The following is a 21,067-nucleotide window of genomic DNA, read 5'->3' as shown; positions in this document are numbered from 1 at the left end:
TTCTTGCCCTGGACTTTCTCTTTCTGGAAAAAGTCTAGAACCCATGGACATGAAGTTGACCACCTTTATTTATGTGGGTGAGTAAAATATCTTAGGAGATGTCAGAGCAGTAAGACTGAAGGAACCTGAGTATCACTTTATGGAGTATTGCTCCTCATGGGGCATCGTAATGCCTGGAGCTGCTTGCTTCTTCACTGTAACATGAATGAAGTAGCCTTCATTCTATTTAAGTCAGTGTAGTTTTTGTTGTTGCAATCACAGCAGCTTACCCATAGCAAGTGAACTTATCAGTACTCTATGACCAGCAATTCTGTTACGAGTATAAAACCTGGAAGAGCTCCTGTATCTGTGTATCAGGGGAAACTAGAAGAATGTTGAGAGCAATAATACTCATAATAGTAAAAAGTGAGAACCAACGTAAGTGTTGATGGGCAGCAGAATGGGTAAATAAGTTGTGGTATATTCGTGTATTAGAATATTCGCAATGGGTGAATCACAACCACTAGCATCAGCATGAATGTATCTTAGAAGTATAATGTTGAGAAAATGGAGCAAAATCACAGAACAATGTACGCATTTTTCATTTATTTATTTTTTATTTCTAGAAAGCTTAAAAACCGGCAACACTCAACAACATACTGCTTAGAAATACATGCACAAGTGATAAAACTATGAAGAAAATTTAAAAAAAATTAGAGCAATAGCTCCCTCCAAGAGGGAATGAAGAGGAATGCAATTGGTGGGCTTCTGGGGCACAGTAATAATCTAGTTATGGCCTTGGTCTCGGGAACGTGAGCATTCATGTTATTATCATTCTTTAAATTGTGCATATGTATTTTCATTCATCCATTTCTTATTCATGGGTTATTTAACAGTTTGAAAAACATGCATCCAAAAAAACATGAAACAACAAAATTTAGACTCGAGACAAAATAAACTCTTCTCTACTTAGACCTGACACCAAATTAAGAGATTAAGAAGGAACTATACTCCCGGATAAAAGAATAGGCTGAGAAACAGGCTAGGACAAAGATATTAGCGTAAAACATGAGAAAATTACTAACTGTGCAATAATTAAAATAAATATTTGAGATAGCAAAGAGTAGAGGTGAAATGGAGAGAATAGAACGAGAATGTAAAGCAATGTTCCCTGGCGTTTAGTTTGCCATAGTATACATAAAAGCACATTATTCACACAGAACACTGGGATAAATCGACAAAGTTGCTCATGGGCTTAGACTATTGGATCAGAGCTTCAGGCTACTCTAGCAATGCCCTAAACCCTGCCACTTGGAGGACTAAGGAGAATCAATATCCCAGCATACCTGAAACCTCTTCAGGAAACTTTGAAAGAAGGTGCAAACCAGAAAAGTTTCCAAAAAATGTCAAGGAAAAGAACGAAAAGGATAACATGACATGAAAGAGAATGTGATTAACTATGAAGGACAGAAAAATAGGTATCTGACCCACAATAGTGTTTCTGAAAAAGAAACAAAAACAGATCCCAGATCCCACAACAGCAGTCATTAAAAGTGTACATAATGGACATGGTGTCTCATACCTGTAATTCTAGCACTTTGGGAGGCTGAGGTGGGAGGATCACTTGAGACCAGGAGTTCAATACCAGCCTGAGCAACATAGTGAGACTTTGTCTCTACAAAATACAAAAAAATCAGCCAAGTGTGGTGGTGCACACCTGTAGTCCCAGCTACTCAGGAGGCTGAGACAAGACAACCACTTGAGCTCAGAGGTTTGAGGGTACAGTGAGCTATGATCATGTCACTGCACTCCAGTCTGGGTGACAGAGGAAGACTCTGTCTTTAAAAGAAAAAGAAAAGTGTACATAAGAAATATGTCCGAGTTGAAGAAAAGGACTATCAGAGAGGCCCATTTTATTCAAGAGAAATTAATAAAATAATGTTTACTTATATCCTGATGACATCTTTTTAAATTTCAAGGTTAAAAAACACAACATACGAATTTCCAAAATGGGGAAGACAGGCTAATTAGCATCAAAAAATTAAACTGGCCTTAGTCAGGTCAAGACATTGCAAAGTGGATAGAATATTTCCTCCAGAACAAAAGGAAAAGACTCAAATTCATGGTCCAGTTTATAAGAAATAAATCAAAACTGAGAACTCAAGACCTGTGGAAGTCATGATTTTTAAAAAGTAGCCGGTGGGGTTAAACATAAACATATAAATGTAAGTATAAATAATTGCTATTCAGGTAGTTGGAGAGTTGAAAGCGGAAAGTAATTAACCAAAAATACTTTCGTGTGATAAAAAGAATAATATAATAATGATATGGTTCTCTACAAAGAGTAAATTAACAAAGACTAGAAGGAAGAGGGGAATATATGATGAAATTAGGGCTGAGACAAAGCTCAGAGAACAAAAACACATATACCTTCTTGTCTTGAAGAGTGTTTTAAGACTCAAAATTTACTTGGTTTTTGGTTTTGATAATTTCAGAAATGTAGTGGGTACTTGATTTTACCTTAAAGTTTACCATTACAATATAGGAAATAAAAACAAGTAAAATGTGGTTCATATTACATGAGCCAGGAAACAAACAAACAAAAAGAGCAGGAAGCCAGGAATATATCACACATGTCACCTATGTTGATAAATGCATATAGTTTCAGTTTGCCTATTAATTGTAAATAAATGAAGGTGAGATTTTAAAAACTAAAATCCAGTCATGTTATTATAAAGGAACACTTATACGTGGTTGGTGGAAATGTAAATTAGTTCCACCATGGTGAAAAACAGTGTGGCAATTCCTCAAAGACCTAAAAACAGAACTACCATTTGACCCAGCAATCCCATTACTGGGTATATACACAAAGGAATATAAATTGTTCTATCATAAAGACACATGCATGCATAAGTTCATTGCAGCACTATTCACAATAGCAAAGACATGGAATCAACTTAAATGCCCATCAATGATAGACTGGATAATGAAAATGTGGTACACACACACCATGGAATACTATGCAGCCATGTCAAAGAATGAGATCTTGTCCTCTGCAGGAACATGGATAGAGCTGGAGGCCATTATCCTTAGCAAAATAATGCAGGAACAGAAAACCAAATACTGCATGTTCTCTCTTATAAATGATGAAAGCTACATGATGAGAACACATGGACATACAGAGGGAAACAACAGACACTGAGGCCTACCAGAGGGTGGAGGATGGGAGGAGGAACAGGATCAGGAAAAACTACTAATGGGTTCCGGACTTAACACCTGGCTGAAGAAGTAATCTGTACAACAAACCCCCATGACATATAACAAACCTGCACATGTACCTCTGAACTTCAAATATAAGTTAAGTAACGAGTTTAAAGTCAAGGCTAAAAAAAAGCTAAATAAGGCTGGGCATGGTGGCTCATGCCTGTAATCCCAGCACTTTGGAGGCTGAGGCAGGTGGATCACGAGGTCAAGAGATCAAGACCATCCTGGCCAACATGGTGAAACACCATCTCTACTAAAAATACAAAATTAGCTGGGCATGGTGGTGCATGCCTCCCAGCTACTTGGGAGGCTGAGGCAGGTGAATTGCTTGAATCCGGGAGGTGGAGGTTGCGGTGAGCCGAGATGGCGCCATTGCATTCCAGCCTGGGCAACAAGAGCAAAATTCTGTCTCAAAAAAAAAGAAAAAAAAAGCTGAAAAAAATAAATAAATAAAAGGATTTACATTACCCAATTTCAAGATTTACTAGCTAGAAAGCTATGTCAATTAAGACAGTGTGATATTGGCAAAAGGACTGACAAATAAACCAATGGAAAAGAATAGTGTGGTTAGAAATCGACTCATACACAGACAGTCAATTCATCTAGAAAAACGAAACTGGTGAAATTCAACAAAAAAAGACAAGATCAATATTATAAGAAATACATACAGAATGTGAGATATCATCACAGACACAGAGAATACAATCTGCCACAGAAAAAATAACTAAGTTGTCTTCATTAAAATAAAAATATCTGACCTTCAAAGGACACCGTTCAGAAAATAGAAGGAAAAATTATAGACTGAGGAAAAAATGTTTGTAATACATATATCTGACAAAGGACTTGTATTCAGAATATTTAACAAAATGCTACAACTCAATAACAGTTAAAAATTGACAAAAGTGCAGGAATAGAGGAATGGGCAGTTATTTTTTAAATGAGAGTGGAGTCTCACTTTTGCAAGATGGAAAAGAGTTCTGGAATTTGGTTGAACAATTTGGATGTTTGCGACACTACTGAACTGTACATTTAAAAATGGCTGAAATGACAAATTTTCTGTTATGTGCATTTAGCCACAAGTTTTTAAAAAGTCTTAAGTAGATCCTTCAAAAAGAAGACCTAAGAATGATCAATCAACACGTGAAAAGATGCTCAACGTCATTAATTAGGGAAATGCAAATTAAAATTACAATGAGATAACATTTTAAAATGTTTAAAATTTAAAAACTAACAATATTGGCTGGGCACTGTGGCTCACGCCTGTAATTGCAGCACTTAGGGAGGCCAAGGCGGGCGGATCACGAGGTCAGGGGTTCAAGACCAGCCTGGTCAACATGGTGAAACCCGTCTCCACTAAAAATACAAAAATTAGCCTGGCATGGTGGCGAGTGCCTGTAATCCCAGCTACTCAGGAGGCTGAGGCAGAGAATTGCTTGAACCCGGGAGGCGGAGGTTGCAGTGAGCCAAGATTATGCCACTGCACTCCAGCCTGGCGACAGAGTGAGACTCTGTCTCAAAACAAAACAAAACAAACAAAAAACAAACAAAAAACCTAACAATATCAAGTTGGTGGGGATGTGGAGCAAGTGGAACTCTCAAAGATTGCTGGTGTGAGGGTAAAACGACGCAGTCACTTTGGAGTACTGGCAATTTTGTTGTTTATTTTTTGTAAAAATCTTTGGCCGGGTGTGGTAGCTCACACCTGTAATCCTAGCACTTTGGGAGGCCAAGGCAGTTGGATCCCTGAGGTCAGGAGTTCGAGATCAGCCTGGCCAACATGGTGAAACCCATCTCTGTTAAAAATACAAAAATTAGCCAGGCTTGGTGGCACATGCCTGTAATCCCAGCTACTCAGGAGGCTGAGGCAGGAAAATGGCTTAAACCCAGGAGGCGGAGGTTGCAGTGAGCTGAGATCGCGCCATTGTACTCCAGCCTGGGTGACAGAGCAAGACTCTGTCTCAAAACAAAACAAAACAAAACAGAAAAACAACTTTTATTTTAGGTTTAGGGGGTACATGTGCAGGTTTGTTACACAGGTAAATTGCATGTCATGGGGGTTTGGTGTTCAGATTACTTCATCACCCAGGTAGTAAGCATAGTATCCGACAGGTAGTTTTTCAATCCTCAGTCTCCTCCCAGCTCCACCCTCAAGTAGGTCCCCATGTCTGTTGTTCTTTTCTTTGTGTCCATGTGTACTCAATGTTTAGCTCTCACTTATAAGTGAGAACATGTGGTATTTGGTTTTCTGCTTCTGTGTTAGTTCACTTAGGATAATGGCCTCCAGCTCCATTCATGTTGCTGCAAAGGCCATGATCTTGTTCTTTTTTTATGGCTGCGTCGTATTCCATGGTGTATATGTACCACATTTTCTTTGTCCAGTCTACCTTTGATAGGCATTTAGGTTGATTCCATGTCTTTGCTACTGTGAATGGTGCAGCAACGAGCATGTGCATGCATGTGTCTTTGTGGTTTCTTATGCAGTTAAACACACACACTTCCTGTGTCTTCACCATTCCACTCCTGCCTGAGATATATTAAAACATACTTTCACAAGTGATTTGTAAGCAAATGTTTACAGCAGATTTTTTTTTTTTTCTCATAACAGTCCTAACTGGAAAGAGCCCATTTCTCCAACAAGGCAAAACGGATAAACAAATTGTGGTTTATTCATGCAATAGAATGCTACTCGGCATTACAAAGGAACTTAAGAAGGAACAACTGCCATGGATACATGCAATAACACAGGTGAATCTTAAAAGCACTGTGCTGTGTAAAATGGGCCAGACATAAGAGAGTATAAACTGTATGAGTCCATCTACATAAATTTAAGAAAAGGCAAAACTAACCTGTAGTGATAGAAATCGAAACAATGCTTATTTGGTGTGGTGATGGGGGCAATGTATTGTCTGCAAAGGGACAGGGAGCTTGAAGGGATGATGGAAATGTTCAATGCCTTGACTTACATGATGGTTACAAAGCAAAACTCTTCAAATGGTACACTTAATATTTGTGCATTTAACCATATGTAAAATATACCCCAATAGTAAGATCATACCAAACTTTTTCTTTCACAGCATTTATCCAAATTTGTAATTTAAATTCCGATATATCCCTATTAATGCCTATCTTTTCCACACTGTAGGTCAGGCACTATCTAAGCTCTGCAGGTAAAATAGTTTATAAGATGGACCAGTCTGTCACCTCATGGAATTTACAGTCTGTGAATCTAAGAGCCATTTTTGTCTTGTTCACTGTGTTACACTCAGCATGTAGCTTGATGCTTAGTATGTATGTGTACTCAACAAATGTTCGTAGGGTGGATGAATGACTAGAGAGAGGGAACCAAGGGACAGTGTTAGTGGATCTAAAACTCACACATTCACTTGCTTACTCTTTCTCTCCCCTTCCCCATCAGTTTTTCTTAAGTATTTGAAAATCTGTATACACTCTGATGAGTATCTCATGTGTCAACATACTGTATGGATATATACATGAAGATTCATAAACTGTGAATCCAGGAAAACAGTGGCACATGGATGGATTCTAGACCAGATGGAGCTCCATCCGCCTCCACGGGAAGGTGAATTGCATGGCCACTTGAGGGCAGGGCCAAGATTGTTCTCAGGAAAAATACTGGATCTACTCATGTGCTTGAATTGGTATAATTTTGAGATTTAGAAGTCTGTTTCATAAAGCCTAGATAATTCAAATTTGGACTAGAAAATGTTACCAGCTAACAATCTTAAAAAAGCCTGATTTTGAGTGACACCATATTCTCCTGGATCCTCCAATGTTTTATTTGCTTAACTGATTAAATTTCTAAAATGAGAATTACTCCAACTAAAATTGTAACCTGCAGGTGAGAAGAGGAAAAACCAAGAGGGAGAAAACAATACTATATATATTCTTATCTATGTAGATCAGTTTGGGAACATTTCAAATAAATCAAGTATTAAAATCCTCAGCAATGTTACTATATAAACTTAGTTATAAACAGGAATTCATTTAATATTATCTTGCAAGTGTACTTAAGTTATTTGATCTCCTGTGGCAACTTAAATTTAGAAAATGGTCTTAAAGTGACAAATGTTGAAAAAAAATTTCAGAAAGAAGATGATTTTAGATTGTATGCCTCTCGAAGCAAAAAAAAAAAGAGCATATATTTATATATTTTATGTTTCTTAGGCCCTTCCCCACAAACCCGACTTGTTCTCAGACCACTTAGCACCATAGCAGGTTCTCAACAAAGTTTGTCTCATTTTGGTTTACTTACTAATTAAAATTTTCTGGATATATTTCTATACTGGGCATCATTTACCTTAACATTTAGAGCCCCCAAATGAAAACAGTAAGTCAAATAGTAAAATAATAGCATAATACAGAATTGGGCTTTATCTATTACATGACCTCTAATGTGAAACTGAATGGCTTGGCACTAGGAACGGATTTTCCTATCTTTTTTCCCTTTGGATGTCACTGGAAGCTTAGACTCTGAGCTTTGATATTTCCCAACATTACATCCGTGGCCACAAGGGCAGACTGACAGATATGTTCCAGGCAGAATGAGTGTCCCCTCCTCTGAAATTTATACTTGCCCCTATTGTAGCTCAACCATATTGTGCTGTAGCAATTTGTTTACACATCTACCTCTCACACTGGACTGAACTCTTTGGGTTCAGGCACTTGGTGTCTTACACCCTCAGCATCTAGCAGTGACTGCCTTGTACTATCTCTACAGCCTGTAATGATAGGGGCTCGATAAACCTTAAACGAGAACAGAAAGAAACAGACAGGTATATTCAAAGAGACAAATAGCATCTAAACATTACATGCACTTACAATATAATTGAAGGATGTGTCAGCAAGCACTGCAAACTGACGAAACAGTGTGTGCCTTGTAAACATCTCATTCTTAAGGACATGAAAGCTGAAATTTAAAAAATGAAACTTAAAATGTATGTAAATCATAGGAGAAAGTAAATAAGCATTATGTTAATGAGGTAGGAAACTACATTAAAATTGTAAAATATTACCAAATAAAAGTTTAAAAATATGAGCATGAACATACTACCTCTTTCATTTTTAAAACTACGTGTTGCCTGGGCAAAATGGCGAAACCCCACCTCTACAAACAATAAAAAAAAAACAACCAGTCATGGTGGTACATGCCTGTAGTCCCAGCAATTCAGAAGGCTCAGGTAGGAGGTTCACCTGATCCTGGGAGGTCAAGGCAGCAGTGAGCTGTGATTGCACCACTGTACTTCAGCCTGGGTGACAGAGTGAGACCCTGTCTGACAAAAAACCAAAAACCACACACACACAAAACTTACATGTTTTTCAGCTCGGAAAAGGCAGAGAAGTAATGGCAATGATCACTCCTGCTGCCTAGACTGTGATTTCAAAAAGCATTTCTCACTAAAATAATTCAGGGCATCTTTCAGAAACGACTGTTTCTAGATCTAAAGCAATAAATGCACAGAATGAACCTGGGACATTTTATTCTACCAGAATTCAACAAAGTCATCAAAGGTTATGTCAAAAGAACACAGTAATCAGTTTGAAAGAGCTCCTGTTGACTTAGGATTGGAGAAATCACACATCAAAGATAAGAACTACACTGTGTTGAAACATCACATGTATATTAGCTATTTGGGAAATTCTTAGCCTATCTTGATCACAAATGATGCTAAAATTAGGAGATCTGCTGTCAGGAAGACATACTCTGTTCAGGAAGCAAGAGAATGGCTGGACAACCTTTAGCTAGAGTCCAGCAAGGAACAAAAATCACAGCATTTACACACACAAAAGACTCTTTGAAGAGATTAGATGTGTGACATCCCTTCAGCCATCTCAGTAGAGTGCAAAATAGAGATGAGATTATCTAGGAAAGATCTGAGAAGGAGCCTCCTGTCTAATGAAGTGACTTCCCATGGGAGACCCATAAGATTTTGAAAATGTTATATCAGCAACAACACTGCCAGACTGCACTGAAAAGGACAGAGAATGGAAATACATGAAAGAAGGTTACTGGATTCCCAAAATTCTACAGGCAGGAAACAGATAGATAAAATTACTCAGGGTCAAACATGTGCTACCTTTCTTTCTTTTTTTTTTTTTTCTGAGACAGAGTCTTGCTCTGTCACCCAGGCTGCAGTGCAGGGGCACGATCTCGGCTCACTGCAAGCTCCCCCTTCCGGGTTCATGCCATTCTCCTGCCTCAGCCTCCCAAGTAGCTGGGACTACAGGCGCCCGCCACCACGCCCAGCTAATTTTCTGTATTCTTTTTAGTAGAGGTGGGGTTTCACTGTGTTAGCCAGGATGGTCTTGATCTCCTGACCTCATGATCCGCCTGCCTCGGCCTCCCAAAGTGCTGGGATTACAGGCGTGAGCCACTGCACCTGGCCAACATGTGCTACCTTTCATGAAAGAGGATATTTGACTCAGTAGTAGTGCTTTGGGCCCAGCAGGTGGGACCTTCAGTCACAGAGAATTAGCCCAGGCCTTGAACCCTAATGGCATTATGCTGAAACAATTTCAAAATTGTTTGGACTAGCGACTCAATTTTCCCCTTCTACTTTCTCCCCTTTCAAACAAGAATGTCTATAGCTATTATTGACATTTATGTCAATACAGTGCCTTTCCCACTATTGTATTTGGGAGCAAATAATCTATAATTTCACAAGTCTACATATGGAGAGAAATTTTGTCCCAGGATGAATTATAACCAGTCTCACCATACCTAATTTAGATGATGCAAACTGACACTTTTGAGGTTGATAACACCTAGATGAAATTTTGGACTTGAGTTGATGCTGTAATGGGTTGAGACTTTGGGGGATATTGGGATGTGGTGAATGCATTTTGCATGCAGGATAGGCATGATCGTTTGGGGGCCAGAAGGTTGACTGTAGTAGAGTGAACATTGCCCCCCATGAAAATATCTACTTTCTAATTCCTGGAAATTTTGAGTATGCTACCTGACATAGTAAAAAGAACTTTGCAGATGTCATAAGTTACAAATCTTGAGATAGAGTAATTATTCTAGATTATTTAGTGGGCCCAGTGTAATCACAAGGGTTTTTTTTAAAGAAGGAAGCAGGAGGATCAGAGTAGATAAGAATGAAGCAGAAATAATACATGGAAAGATAATAGCTAAGAATGTTCCAAAATTCAGAAATGACATTGACCCATAGATTCAAGAGCTAGACCAGATAAATAGAAGGAACTATACCTAGAGACATCATAATAAAACTAATGATAACCAAAGATCAAGGGAAAAAATTTAAAGTACCCAGACACGAAAAAAAAAAAAAAAGCAACAAGACTTGACAGCTGACTTCTCAACAGTGACAATGAAGGCCAATGTACTGACATTATTTTTTAAATTTTTTAAAATTTATTTACTCATTTCATGATGGTGTCTAGTTCTGTTGCCCAGGCTGGAGCATAGTGGCACGATCTCGGCTCACTGCAACCTCTGCCTCCCAGATTCAAGTGATTCTCCTGCCTCAGGCTCCCGAGTAGCTGGGATTACAGGTGTCTGCCACCACGCTCAGCTAAGTTTTGTATTTTTAGTAGAGACAGGGTTTCACTGTGTTGGCCAGGGTGGTCTCGAACTCCTGACCTCATGATCTTCCCGCCTCAGCCTCCCAAAGTGCTGGGATTACAAGCATGAGCCACCACGCCCGGCCTACTGACATTATTAATGGGCTGAAAAAATAACTGCCAAGATAGAACTCAATACTTGGCAAAAACTTTCTTCAATAATGAAGGTAAAATAATGACATTTTCCTCTAAAGAAAAGCTGAGAGAATTATTTGCCAGCAAACCTGTACTAAAAATGAAGAAACAAAAAACGAAAGAGATTCAGGCAGCACGAAAATGATCTCAGATGAAAACATAATAAGCAGAAAATAATGAAAAGCTCAACAAAGAGTAAATGTGTGAGTAAATATAAATAAATACTGAGTTTGCCAAACAACAATAGCAACCTTTCATGGAGTTAAAAAAATAGAGAATTAAAATTAAAATGTAGGAGAAAATTAAATGGAGTAAAAATAGTCTAAGGTTCTAGAATACTTGGGAGAGTGGTATCAATAGTAATTTCTAAAACACTGCAATAAGCTAAGAAAATTTTACAAAGGAGAAATTTCAAAAAAAGAAAATGAATAACCAATTAATAAAAGAAAATATGGAATAAAAAAGGTTGATTGGTTCAAAACAAGGCAAAAAGGAGAAAAGGAGAAATATAAAACAGGTCAGTCAAATAGAAAACAACTTGTTAAGTAGTAAATACAAACCCAACCATAGTATTTTCACCAAAAGTAAATAAAGTATGCCAATTAAATAAAATAAAGCTGACAGATTAGGTTAAAAATTCAATTATATGCTGATTACAAGAAACACATTCAAATATAGAAATAAGATAGGCTGAAAGAAAAAAAGTTGGAAAAAAATACACCATGTACTCTTAACTGAATAGTTAAGCAGACATTAAGGTAAGGAGCACTACTAAAGATAAAAACATTTCATAATGATAAATATTACTAATAACTTCACAGGATGAGATCAGAATCTAAATTGTGGGTACTCAACAACTAAGATGTAAACTATGTAAAGCAAAAGTGGACAGATTAAATTAAGAAATAGATACATCTATAATCATGGTAGAAAATTTAATACTTCTATCTTAATACTTGGATGTAATGACAAAAAATTAATAATTATGTAAAAGTTAGAAACAACAAAATTAACAGGTTGACCTCATTGAAATATTTAGAACTCTGCACCCATCAATGATAACATTTTTCATTCTTTTCAAGAATAAAAACATTTTAAAAACTTGGCCATAAGTTGAGTCATAAAACAAACATGAAGACATTTTAACAGATTAAAATTATACAGAGTAAGTACTCTGAGCACAAGAGAATTAAACTGGAAATATAACTAGCGAATCTTCAACTTACTGGAAATAAAACATATTACTTCCTTTTTTTCTTGAGAAAAGGTCTCACTCTGTCACCCAGGCTAGAGTGCAGTGGCATGAACATGGCTTACTGCAGCCTTGATCTCGTCGTGGGTTCAAGCAATCTTCCTGCCTCAGCCTCCCATGTAGCTGGGACCACAGGTGCATGCCATGACACCCAGCTAATTGTTTTATTTTTTGTAGAGATGGGTTTCATTTTGTTGCCCAGGCTGGTCTCAAACTCCTGAGCTCAAGCAATCCTTCTGCCTTGGTCTCTCAAAGTGCTGGGATTACAGGCATGAGCCACTGTGCCCAGCCCATATTACTTCTAAATTGCCCATGGATCAAAGAAGAAATCAAAATGAATTTAGAAAATATTTTGTTTGTGTAACAATAAGTATATTATATGTCACAACTTGTGGGAGGCAGCTCAAACAACACTTAGAAGAAAATATGTAGTGTTAAAGGCATATATTCAAAGAAAAGAAGTCTGAAAAATCAATGATCTAGACTTCCTTTCTGAAATGTAGTAAAAAGACAGCAAATAAAACATTAAAAAGTAGAAGGAAACAAGATAAAAGCAAAAGTCAATTACTCTATCAAAAAACCATCAGAGCTAATAAATGAATTCAGTAAAGTTACAGGATACAAAATAAACATACAAAAATCAATTGTGTTTCTATATACCAACAATGAGCTATCCAAAAAGAAATTTTTTAAAAATTCCACTTATAACAGCATCAAAAAATAAAGTACTTAGGTATAAATTTAACCAACAAGGTAAAAGATCTGTATCTTGAAAACTATAAAGCGCTGAAGAAAGAAGTTAAAGTAGATACAAATAAATAAAATGATATCTTGTATTCATGAATTACAATAAGTAATATTGTCAAGATGTATGTCTATACTACCCAAAGTAATCTACAGATTAAATGCAATTGCTACCAAAATTGCAATGGCAGTTTTCACAGAGGTAGGAAAAATAATCCTAAAATTTTATGGAACCATAAAAGACCCCAAATAGCCAAAGCACTTTTGAGAAAAAAGAACAAAGCTAGAGGCCGCTCACTTCCTGATTTGAAACTATGTTACACAGCTATAGTAATCAAAATGTGATTGTACTGACATGAAAATAGACACTTAGACCAATGGAACAGATTAGAGAGCTCAGAAATAAGCTCATGCATATATGGCGAACTAATTTTTGACAAGAGTGACAAGAATACACAATGGGGGAAAGGATAGTCTCTTTAATAAATGATGTTGAAGAAACAGGATATCTACATGCAAAAGGATGAAATTAGACCCCTATATTACACAGTACACAAAAATTAACTCAAAATGGATTAAAGGCCTAAACATAAGTCCTGAAACCATAAAATTCTGAGAAGAAAACATAGGGGAAAAAGCTTTTTCACGTTGGCCCTTGGCAATGATTTTTTGAATATGATACCAGGTGCACAAGCAATGAAAACAAAAATGAATAAGTAGGATTATTTCAAACTATAAAGCTTCCTTACAGCAAAAAAACAACAACATGAAAAGGCAACCTAAGGAATGGAAGAAAACATTTGCAAGCCATACATCTGATAAGCGGTTAATATCCAAAATATATAAGAAACTCAGTTTAACAGCAAGAAAACAACCCGATTTTAAAATGGACAAAGGAACTGAATAGACATTTCCCCAAAGAAGACACACAAATGGCCAAGTATACGAAAAACTGCTCAATATCACTCATAATCAGAAAAATGCAAATCAACACCACAATAAGATATCACCTCACTCCTGTTGGAATGGCTATTACCAGAAAGACAAAAGATAACAAGTGATGGTGAGGATGTGGAGAAACGGGGACCCTTGCACACTGTTGATGGGAATGTAAATAGTTCAGCCACTGTGGAAATCAGTCTGAGATTTCTCAAAGAACTTAAAACAGAGCTACTCTTTGATCCAGCAACTCCACTGCTGAGTATATACCCAAAGGAGTATAAATTGTCCTACCATACGGACACATGCACATGTATGTTCATTGCAGCGCTGTTCACAATAGCAAAGACATGAAATCAACCTAGATGCCCATCAATGGTAAACTGGATAAAAAAATATGGTACATATACATGATGGAATACTGCACCGTCATAGAAAAGAAGAAATCATGTCCTTTGCAGCAATGTGGATGGAGCTGGAGGCCATTATCCTAAACGAACTAACACAGGAACCGAAAACCAAATACCCCATGTTCACACTTATAAGTGGGTCAAAACAATGAGTACACATAGACACAAAGATGGGAACAACAGACATCAGTGCCTACTTGAGGGTGGAGGTTTGGAAGAGAGTGAGGATTGAAATACTACCTATCAGGTACTATGCTGATTACCTGGGTGACAAAATTATCTGTACACCAAACCCCTATGACATGCAAGTTACCCATGTAACAAACCTGCACACATACCCCGACCTAAAATAAAAGTTAGAAAGGAAAAAAACGTTTTTTAATTAAAATTAAAAATTTAAAAAGTCAATGAAAAGACATATGAGAAAAGTTCAGCAAAGGCAATTATTTCTTTGAAATAAATAACACAAAATTGATAACTCCCAACAGACTAAGAAAAGAGGAGAAAAACACAAATTCTCGGGAATGAAACACAAATATCAGGAAAGAAAAAGGGACATCACCAGATCTTACAGATACAGTAATGCACTGCATAATGATGTTCAGTCAACGACGGACTGAATATACAATGGTAGTCCCACAAGATTATAATGGAGCTGAAAAGTTCTCACTGCCTAGTAACATCTTGACAATCCCGACCCTGTGTAGGCCTAGGCTAGTGTATGTGTTTGTATCTTAGTTTTTAACAAAAAAGTTTAAAAAGTAAAAAATAAAAATAAAAAAGTTTAAACACAGACAAAAGCTTAAAGAATAAGAATATAAAGGAAAAAATTATACACATATATTTGAGACAGGGTCTCACTCTGTCACCCAGGTTGGAGTGCAAGGCATGATCCCAACTTACTGCAGCCTCAGCCTCCTGGGCTCAAGTGATCCTCCCACCTGTCAGGCTGCCACGTAGCTGGGACTACAGGTGTGCACCAGCATGTGAAAAAATAATCTTATATAGCTGTACAATATGTATGTGTTTAAAGCTGTGTTATTACGTAAGAGTCAAAAAGTTTTAAAAATTAGAAAGTTTATAAAGTAAAAAAATTACAGTAAGCCAAGGCTGACTGGTTATTGAAAAAATATATATATATATTTTTGTAAATCTAGTGTAGCCTGGGTGTCTAGTGTTTACAAAATCTACATTAGTGTATGGTAATGTCCTAGGCCTTCACATTCACTCACCACTGGCTCACCCGAGCAACTTCCACTCCTGCACCCTCCATTCATGGTGAGTGCCTTATACAGGTGGACCATTCTTTATCTTTTATACTGCACTTTCACTGTATCTTTTCTATGTTTAGGTATATTTAGATGCATAAACACTTACCATTGTGTTACAATTGCTTACAGTATTCAGTTACAGTCTCCTGCTGTGCAGGTTTGCGGCCTAGGAGCAATAGGCTATACCATATAGCCTAGGCGTGTGGTAGCCTATGCCATCTAGGTTTGTAAGCACACTCTAAGATGCTCACACAATGATGAAATTGCCTAATGACACGTTTCTCACAATGTATCCCTGTCATCAAGTGACACATGACTGTCATTTATATATATAATATGATGATATTATGAATAACTTTATATCAATAAATTAGACAATTCAGTGAAATAAGAAAATTCCCAAACATAAAAGACAACATAAATTATCGAATTGATTAGAAGAAACTGAAAATAGCCCAATTTTTAGGACAAATTGAATGTTATTGAAAACTTTCCCCAAGGGAATGATAAGCATTCAGTTCAGAATATTTGCTAATTGGGAGGAGAGGTGACAGGCGCTGGATGGGCAACAGGGAACATGAAGCTACTGCTAATTCCTTCTTTCTTTACCTGTGTAGTGAGGACACAGGTGTTCACTTTGTTGAAGTAAGGAGCAGTGTAGAGTTTCTGTTTACAGCGGGTTCCAAGGTGAGGGGACTACATGAGCAGAGTGGGCCTTCACCTTGCATGCCCTATCTAGATTTCTGATGTTTGCAGTCCCTCTGGTATGGCAATCTAGCGCTCTGAGTTGAGGCGGGTGGGGAGAGGAGGGGAGGGCAGGAGAAGGGATGTGTGCACGGACCTCTTCTATACATACAAGCCAGAGTGGCACGGGAGCCACCTGTAACATTTATGTGCTTGGTAAGCGTAGTGGGCAAAAGTGAATCCATCTGGCCTGGAGCCCATCAGGCAGAACAGAGGGTGGCTCAGGTGGATGCATGGGGATTGCTGCCTGGGGTGGAGGTGGGAACAGTGGCGTCACTGTGGCATTAGCCAGGTAGGGACATGTTCCAAAGCTGATGTGCCACACCTGCATACTGTTTGTGCAATAATGATGACATCAGCAGCTGCACCTGGCTTGGCACACCAAGAGGAAGAATTATCCCCGCCCTTGTCAGCACTGCTCACATTCAATCTTCCTGGAAATAAGAACTAGGCAGAGTTGGAAAGGAGCTTGGAAATGAAACCCTGAATTGGACTGGGACCCAATATAAATCATGAATTGACTGAGAAATCATTGAGTTGGAGTCTGATCTTGACTGGCTAAGGTGAGGTTTTTCCTCTACTAAACAAAAATGAGTGCATCTAATCTAGGATCAGTTACAGTAAAATGAAATTACCATGTTAGCCCAAGTAAGTCTGTGACTGCACAATTAATCTCCATACCATACCACGATGAAGTACTCTGTACAAATGCACTCTCTACGGTGCTGTACATGCCACATTGAATTAATAATTGGAGCTGCAGCCTAAGTAGAGAGATATAATCTACAATGTCCCAATTAGTTGGTTAAATGAGAAAACATAGAAGGTGTATAGTAATAAATACTTCTGCTTTCCTAAATATTTAGATATCAACATAAAGTCTGCAGAGACCAAAATGATTAATATGATTGTCAACATCTTGGTTAATAGAAAATCAATTAGAAGTAAAACTTTAAACTCCATCTCTACTAAAAATACAAAAAAGAAAATTAGGCAGGCGTGGTAGTGGGCGCCTGTAATCCTGGCTACTCAGAAGGCTGAGGCCAGAGAATCACTTGAACCCAGGAGATAGAGGTTCCAGTGAGCCGAGATTGCGCCACTGCACTCTAGCCTGGGCAACAAGAGCAAAAACTCCTTCTCAAAAAAAAAAAAAAAAAAAAAGTAAAACTGATACATTCTCGTAAATCATCATTGAAGAATAGGGTAAATCCTGTAGGGTCAGAGACAAGGTAAATCTTAAGGATGAAAGTGAACCCTAAGGAAATAGATAAGGGAAAGTCATTTTATTCAGCTCTAGAGATAATCCAAAACCTATGTGCAGGGAAATGAAATAAAGTGCATATTTACATTTTCTTTTGTCTCACATGTATCTACATTCTGTTCTTAAATAACTATGTGAGACAGGGCAGGTGTTAATATGCACATTTTACACAGCACAAAATGCTTTTCAGCACATACATGAAACACAGGTAGGAGATCATTTCAGCACCAAACAGAACAAGGCAGAACATTTTACTACAAGGTGTTTTTGCTCTCAATCCTGTGTTTTTTCTGCCTTGGCGTGGATTCTTTGTGCCCCCTCACTTAGGATGAATTATTCCCATATAATATACATAGCCAGGTATAGAAGTTTATACAGACAAAATCCATAGTGTGTGCTTATGAAAAACAGTGCAAACGTAGGGCATTGCCATTCCAAGATCTTACGTGTAAGCTTCAAGTTTGACCTCCGATGGCCTCCATCAGACCAACATTAAATCCATCGTGCCTGGATGATGCTTGACTGTGAAAGAATATTGCAAAAGAACTTCCCACACGTGTTAAGGAAGAGAATCTGGGGGAAATTATGGCAGAACACAACTAAACAGAAGACAGATTTTTCATGTTAACATGTTAGGGTAAGGGAAAAAATAAGCATTTTTTCGATATGCATCGTTTTTGTCCTTTTCAGAATTTTACAGTTTCACTTTCTCCATTTTGAAAAAGGCAAAGAGGATATTGGGAAGAGAAATAAAATGTTTATGTGAGTGAAAAATAGATCTGAGAGGTTGAGGAATTGGAGCTGTTGTGTCTGGTAGAGGATCTGATATATAAAGCAACTTTATAAAGACAATACAAACTAGTTACATATCATTGTGTGCAAATGAGCAGGAAAAGGTTTTAACAGCCCTATGAAAGAAGATGACTAAATAGGTCTGATTAAACCAGGTATTAAGAGAGTCTGTCTGTCCTTCTGATCTTTTAAAACAGAAACACAGAGAGGGAATGAAAAGACCTTGAACGATTTCACTTCTCAGTGATTTTGATTACTCTTCTATTTTAGACCAATTATTTTGCATTTCTTGTAGAAGTATATGAGGTGATTTAACATTAATATGTAAAAAAATTGCAAGGTTCACAACTTCCTTAAAGGATGATTAGTCACGTTTTTAGAAATATAATTTGTATATATCACACCATACCTGTTCCTGAGAATAAAGAATCTCTTTTCCCAGTTTTTGCTTAGTCGTTCCGCTTCCTTCCTAAACCTATAATAAATTTACAGATGGTTAAATATTGTATTAGTTACAAATGCACATTATGTCTCATTACCAGTGCCTTTCACTCTGTTACCAGTACCTTTCCACCTTCTTTTTCTCGTTCTCTAAATTTGCCTTTAATGCTTCTATTTGAGACTCCAAAGCTTGTTTGTCTTCAACCTTTCAATAGAAAATATATCACAAAGTTAATTACACAAACAATATATCTTGTTTCTCCATAAATCTGAAAACACTATTTCTGTAAATAGTATATATATTCTAACTACTATCAAAAATAATTTGAGGCAGGGCACGGTGACTCACACCTGTAATCCCAACATTTTGGGAAGCCAAGGTGGAAGGATGGCTTGAGCCTAGGAGTTTTAGACCAGATTGGGCAATATAGTGGGACCTTGTCTCTACAAAAAATTAAAAATTAGCAAGGCATGGTGGTGTGCACCTGTAGTCCCAGCTACTTGGAAGGCTGAGAAGGGAGAATTACATAAGCCCAGGAAGTCAAAGCTGCAGTGAGCTGTGATCACGTCACCGCACTTCAGCCTGGATGACAGAACGAGACCCTATCTCAAAAAAAAATTTCTTTGCAAGAGAACAATGAGTTATATTTACTTGTAAATTACCAAACATAGAAACGGTTTAAAATCCCATGCCTCTATTTCCTGTAAATGGTGAACTTAGAAGCAGTTAGCTCTAAACAATATTACAAAGCAACCAAGATTTATCTTCATCAGCCGCACAAGCTGCCCCTTTTTCTAAATTGTATATTGTGTTTTGTAAATTGTGTTTTCTTTCACTTACTGTAGTCTCTCCATCTCTTTGTCATAGGAAGCAGCTTCCCCCAGTTACTCATTTCCTCCTTCTATCAAAACAGTTCTCAAGAAAGGATCTTACCAACTCACAGTAGAGCTTTATGCCATTTATCAATAATGTTTATATTTTGCAAGAGGATGAAGTTTCAGCAAAAGGAATGAATCCCTAATAGATGAATTGTAGGCATATCATGAATGAGAGAGACTTCCGTGGATGTGGCAGGGATGTGCTACAGAATCATACTAATGAGGCAATCAGGTCCTCTGTCTCTTCATAAGGCTAATTCTCAGTGTAGCTTCCAAAGTCATTGCTACTTTCTAAGCAAATTGCTACTTTTTAATATAAACAATAACTAGGTTCATAATAATGGTCATATTAGTCATTATTACACCTTAGATCCTGGTATTTTCATCTTTTCTTCTTCATGTGTCCCAACAGATGCTGTATAGCTTACCTGGCAAGAAAATAAAACATGGTAAATATAAATTTTCAAATTAATGCATAACAATGTGGCTTTTCTGCAGCTTTGAGAAAGAGAACTGAGACTTACAATATGCCAACCATAGTCCCCTGGCAGTCTTCACTGTCTTACATAATTTAGATAATTCAGTGTTTATATGTAGCATTTGCAATCAGACCACGGCAGCCCATTGAAAACAATTTTCCTACTAATAATACCAGTTTTTAAAAAATGCATTTTATTATAGTCTCACTTCCATTGTATCTGTTTTGCTTTCAAAAAAATCCTATTAGAGAGGTGCTAGATCTCTTGGATCTATCCTCCATATTTTAACTTTTTTTGTTATTTCTGTCTGCCATTTTGCACTATGTTCTAGGAAATTTTCTTCACTTTATCTTCCAGATTATTAATTCTTAAGTTGTGTCAATTTTATTATTCAGCCTGTCTATTGCCTTTTTTTTTCAGTTTTATTTGTTCCTTTTAATAAATTGTTCTTTGGTTCAGACTGTTCCTTTTTCATAGCTGCCTGTTCTTGCTTAATGGAAAAAAGTTTCTCTTGAATGTCTCCCAAAATATTTTTTATAGAAATAATATATTTTAAATTTTTGTCTGTTCCCTGAATTAACTGTTTCATGCAGGGCCAAGTGTTTTTCTTTTCCTCTTTGTTCACTCCATAAATATTTGCTGAATGCTTATTATATGCCAAGAATTGTTTAAGCACTGGAGATACAAAAGAAAACAAAATTGAGCTAAAGTAGAGAAGGCAGATTTGAGATAAATTACAAAAGAGGTCAGATTTAGGGGACTTTTTGAGTGAGGACAGAGCTGCCTGAAATTTCTCATTTGGGCAGGCAGATGGAGAATGAACCTATTCACTAAGAACAAACAATAAGAATTGGAACAATTTTGTGTGCTAG

General features: G+C 37.2%; 1 protein-coding gene across 1 annotated transcript in view; it reads right to left on the bottom strand.

Annotated features, from left to right (window-relative positions):
* Window positions 1-21,067, bottom strand: part of LOC112630994 (uncharacterized protein C10orf67, mitochondrial-like) — a 64,408-nt gene that overhangs the window by 28,151 nt on the left and 15,190 nt on the right. Inside the window, exons 2-4 of the mRNA XM_025395515.1 lie at window positions 18,963-19,042; window positions 18,806-18,871; window positions 8,083-8,170 (exon numbers count right to left, since the gene is read on the bottom strand). Of these exons, the coding sequence (XP_025251300.1) occupies window positions 8,083-8,170; window positions 18,806-18,871; window positions 18,963-19,042 (234 nt within the window). The remainder of the gene's footprint in view (window positions 1-8,082; window positions 8,171-18,805; window positions 18,872-18,962; window positions 19,043-21,067) is intronic.

This window comes from Theropithecus gelada, chromosome 9 (assembly GCF_003255815.1).
Source record: "Theropithecus gelada isolate Dixy chromosome 9, Tgel_1.0, whole genome shotgun sequence".
NCBI lineage: Eukaryota > Metazoa > Chordata > Mammalia > Primates > Cercopithecidae > Theropithecus > Theropithecus gelada.
The sequence above is the reverse complement of the archived record's forward strand: the minus strand, read 5'-3'. Positions and strand labels throughout refer to the sequence as shown.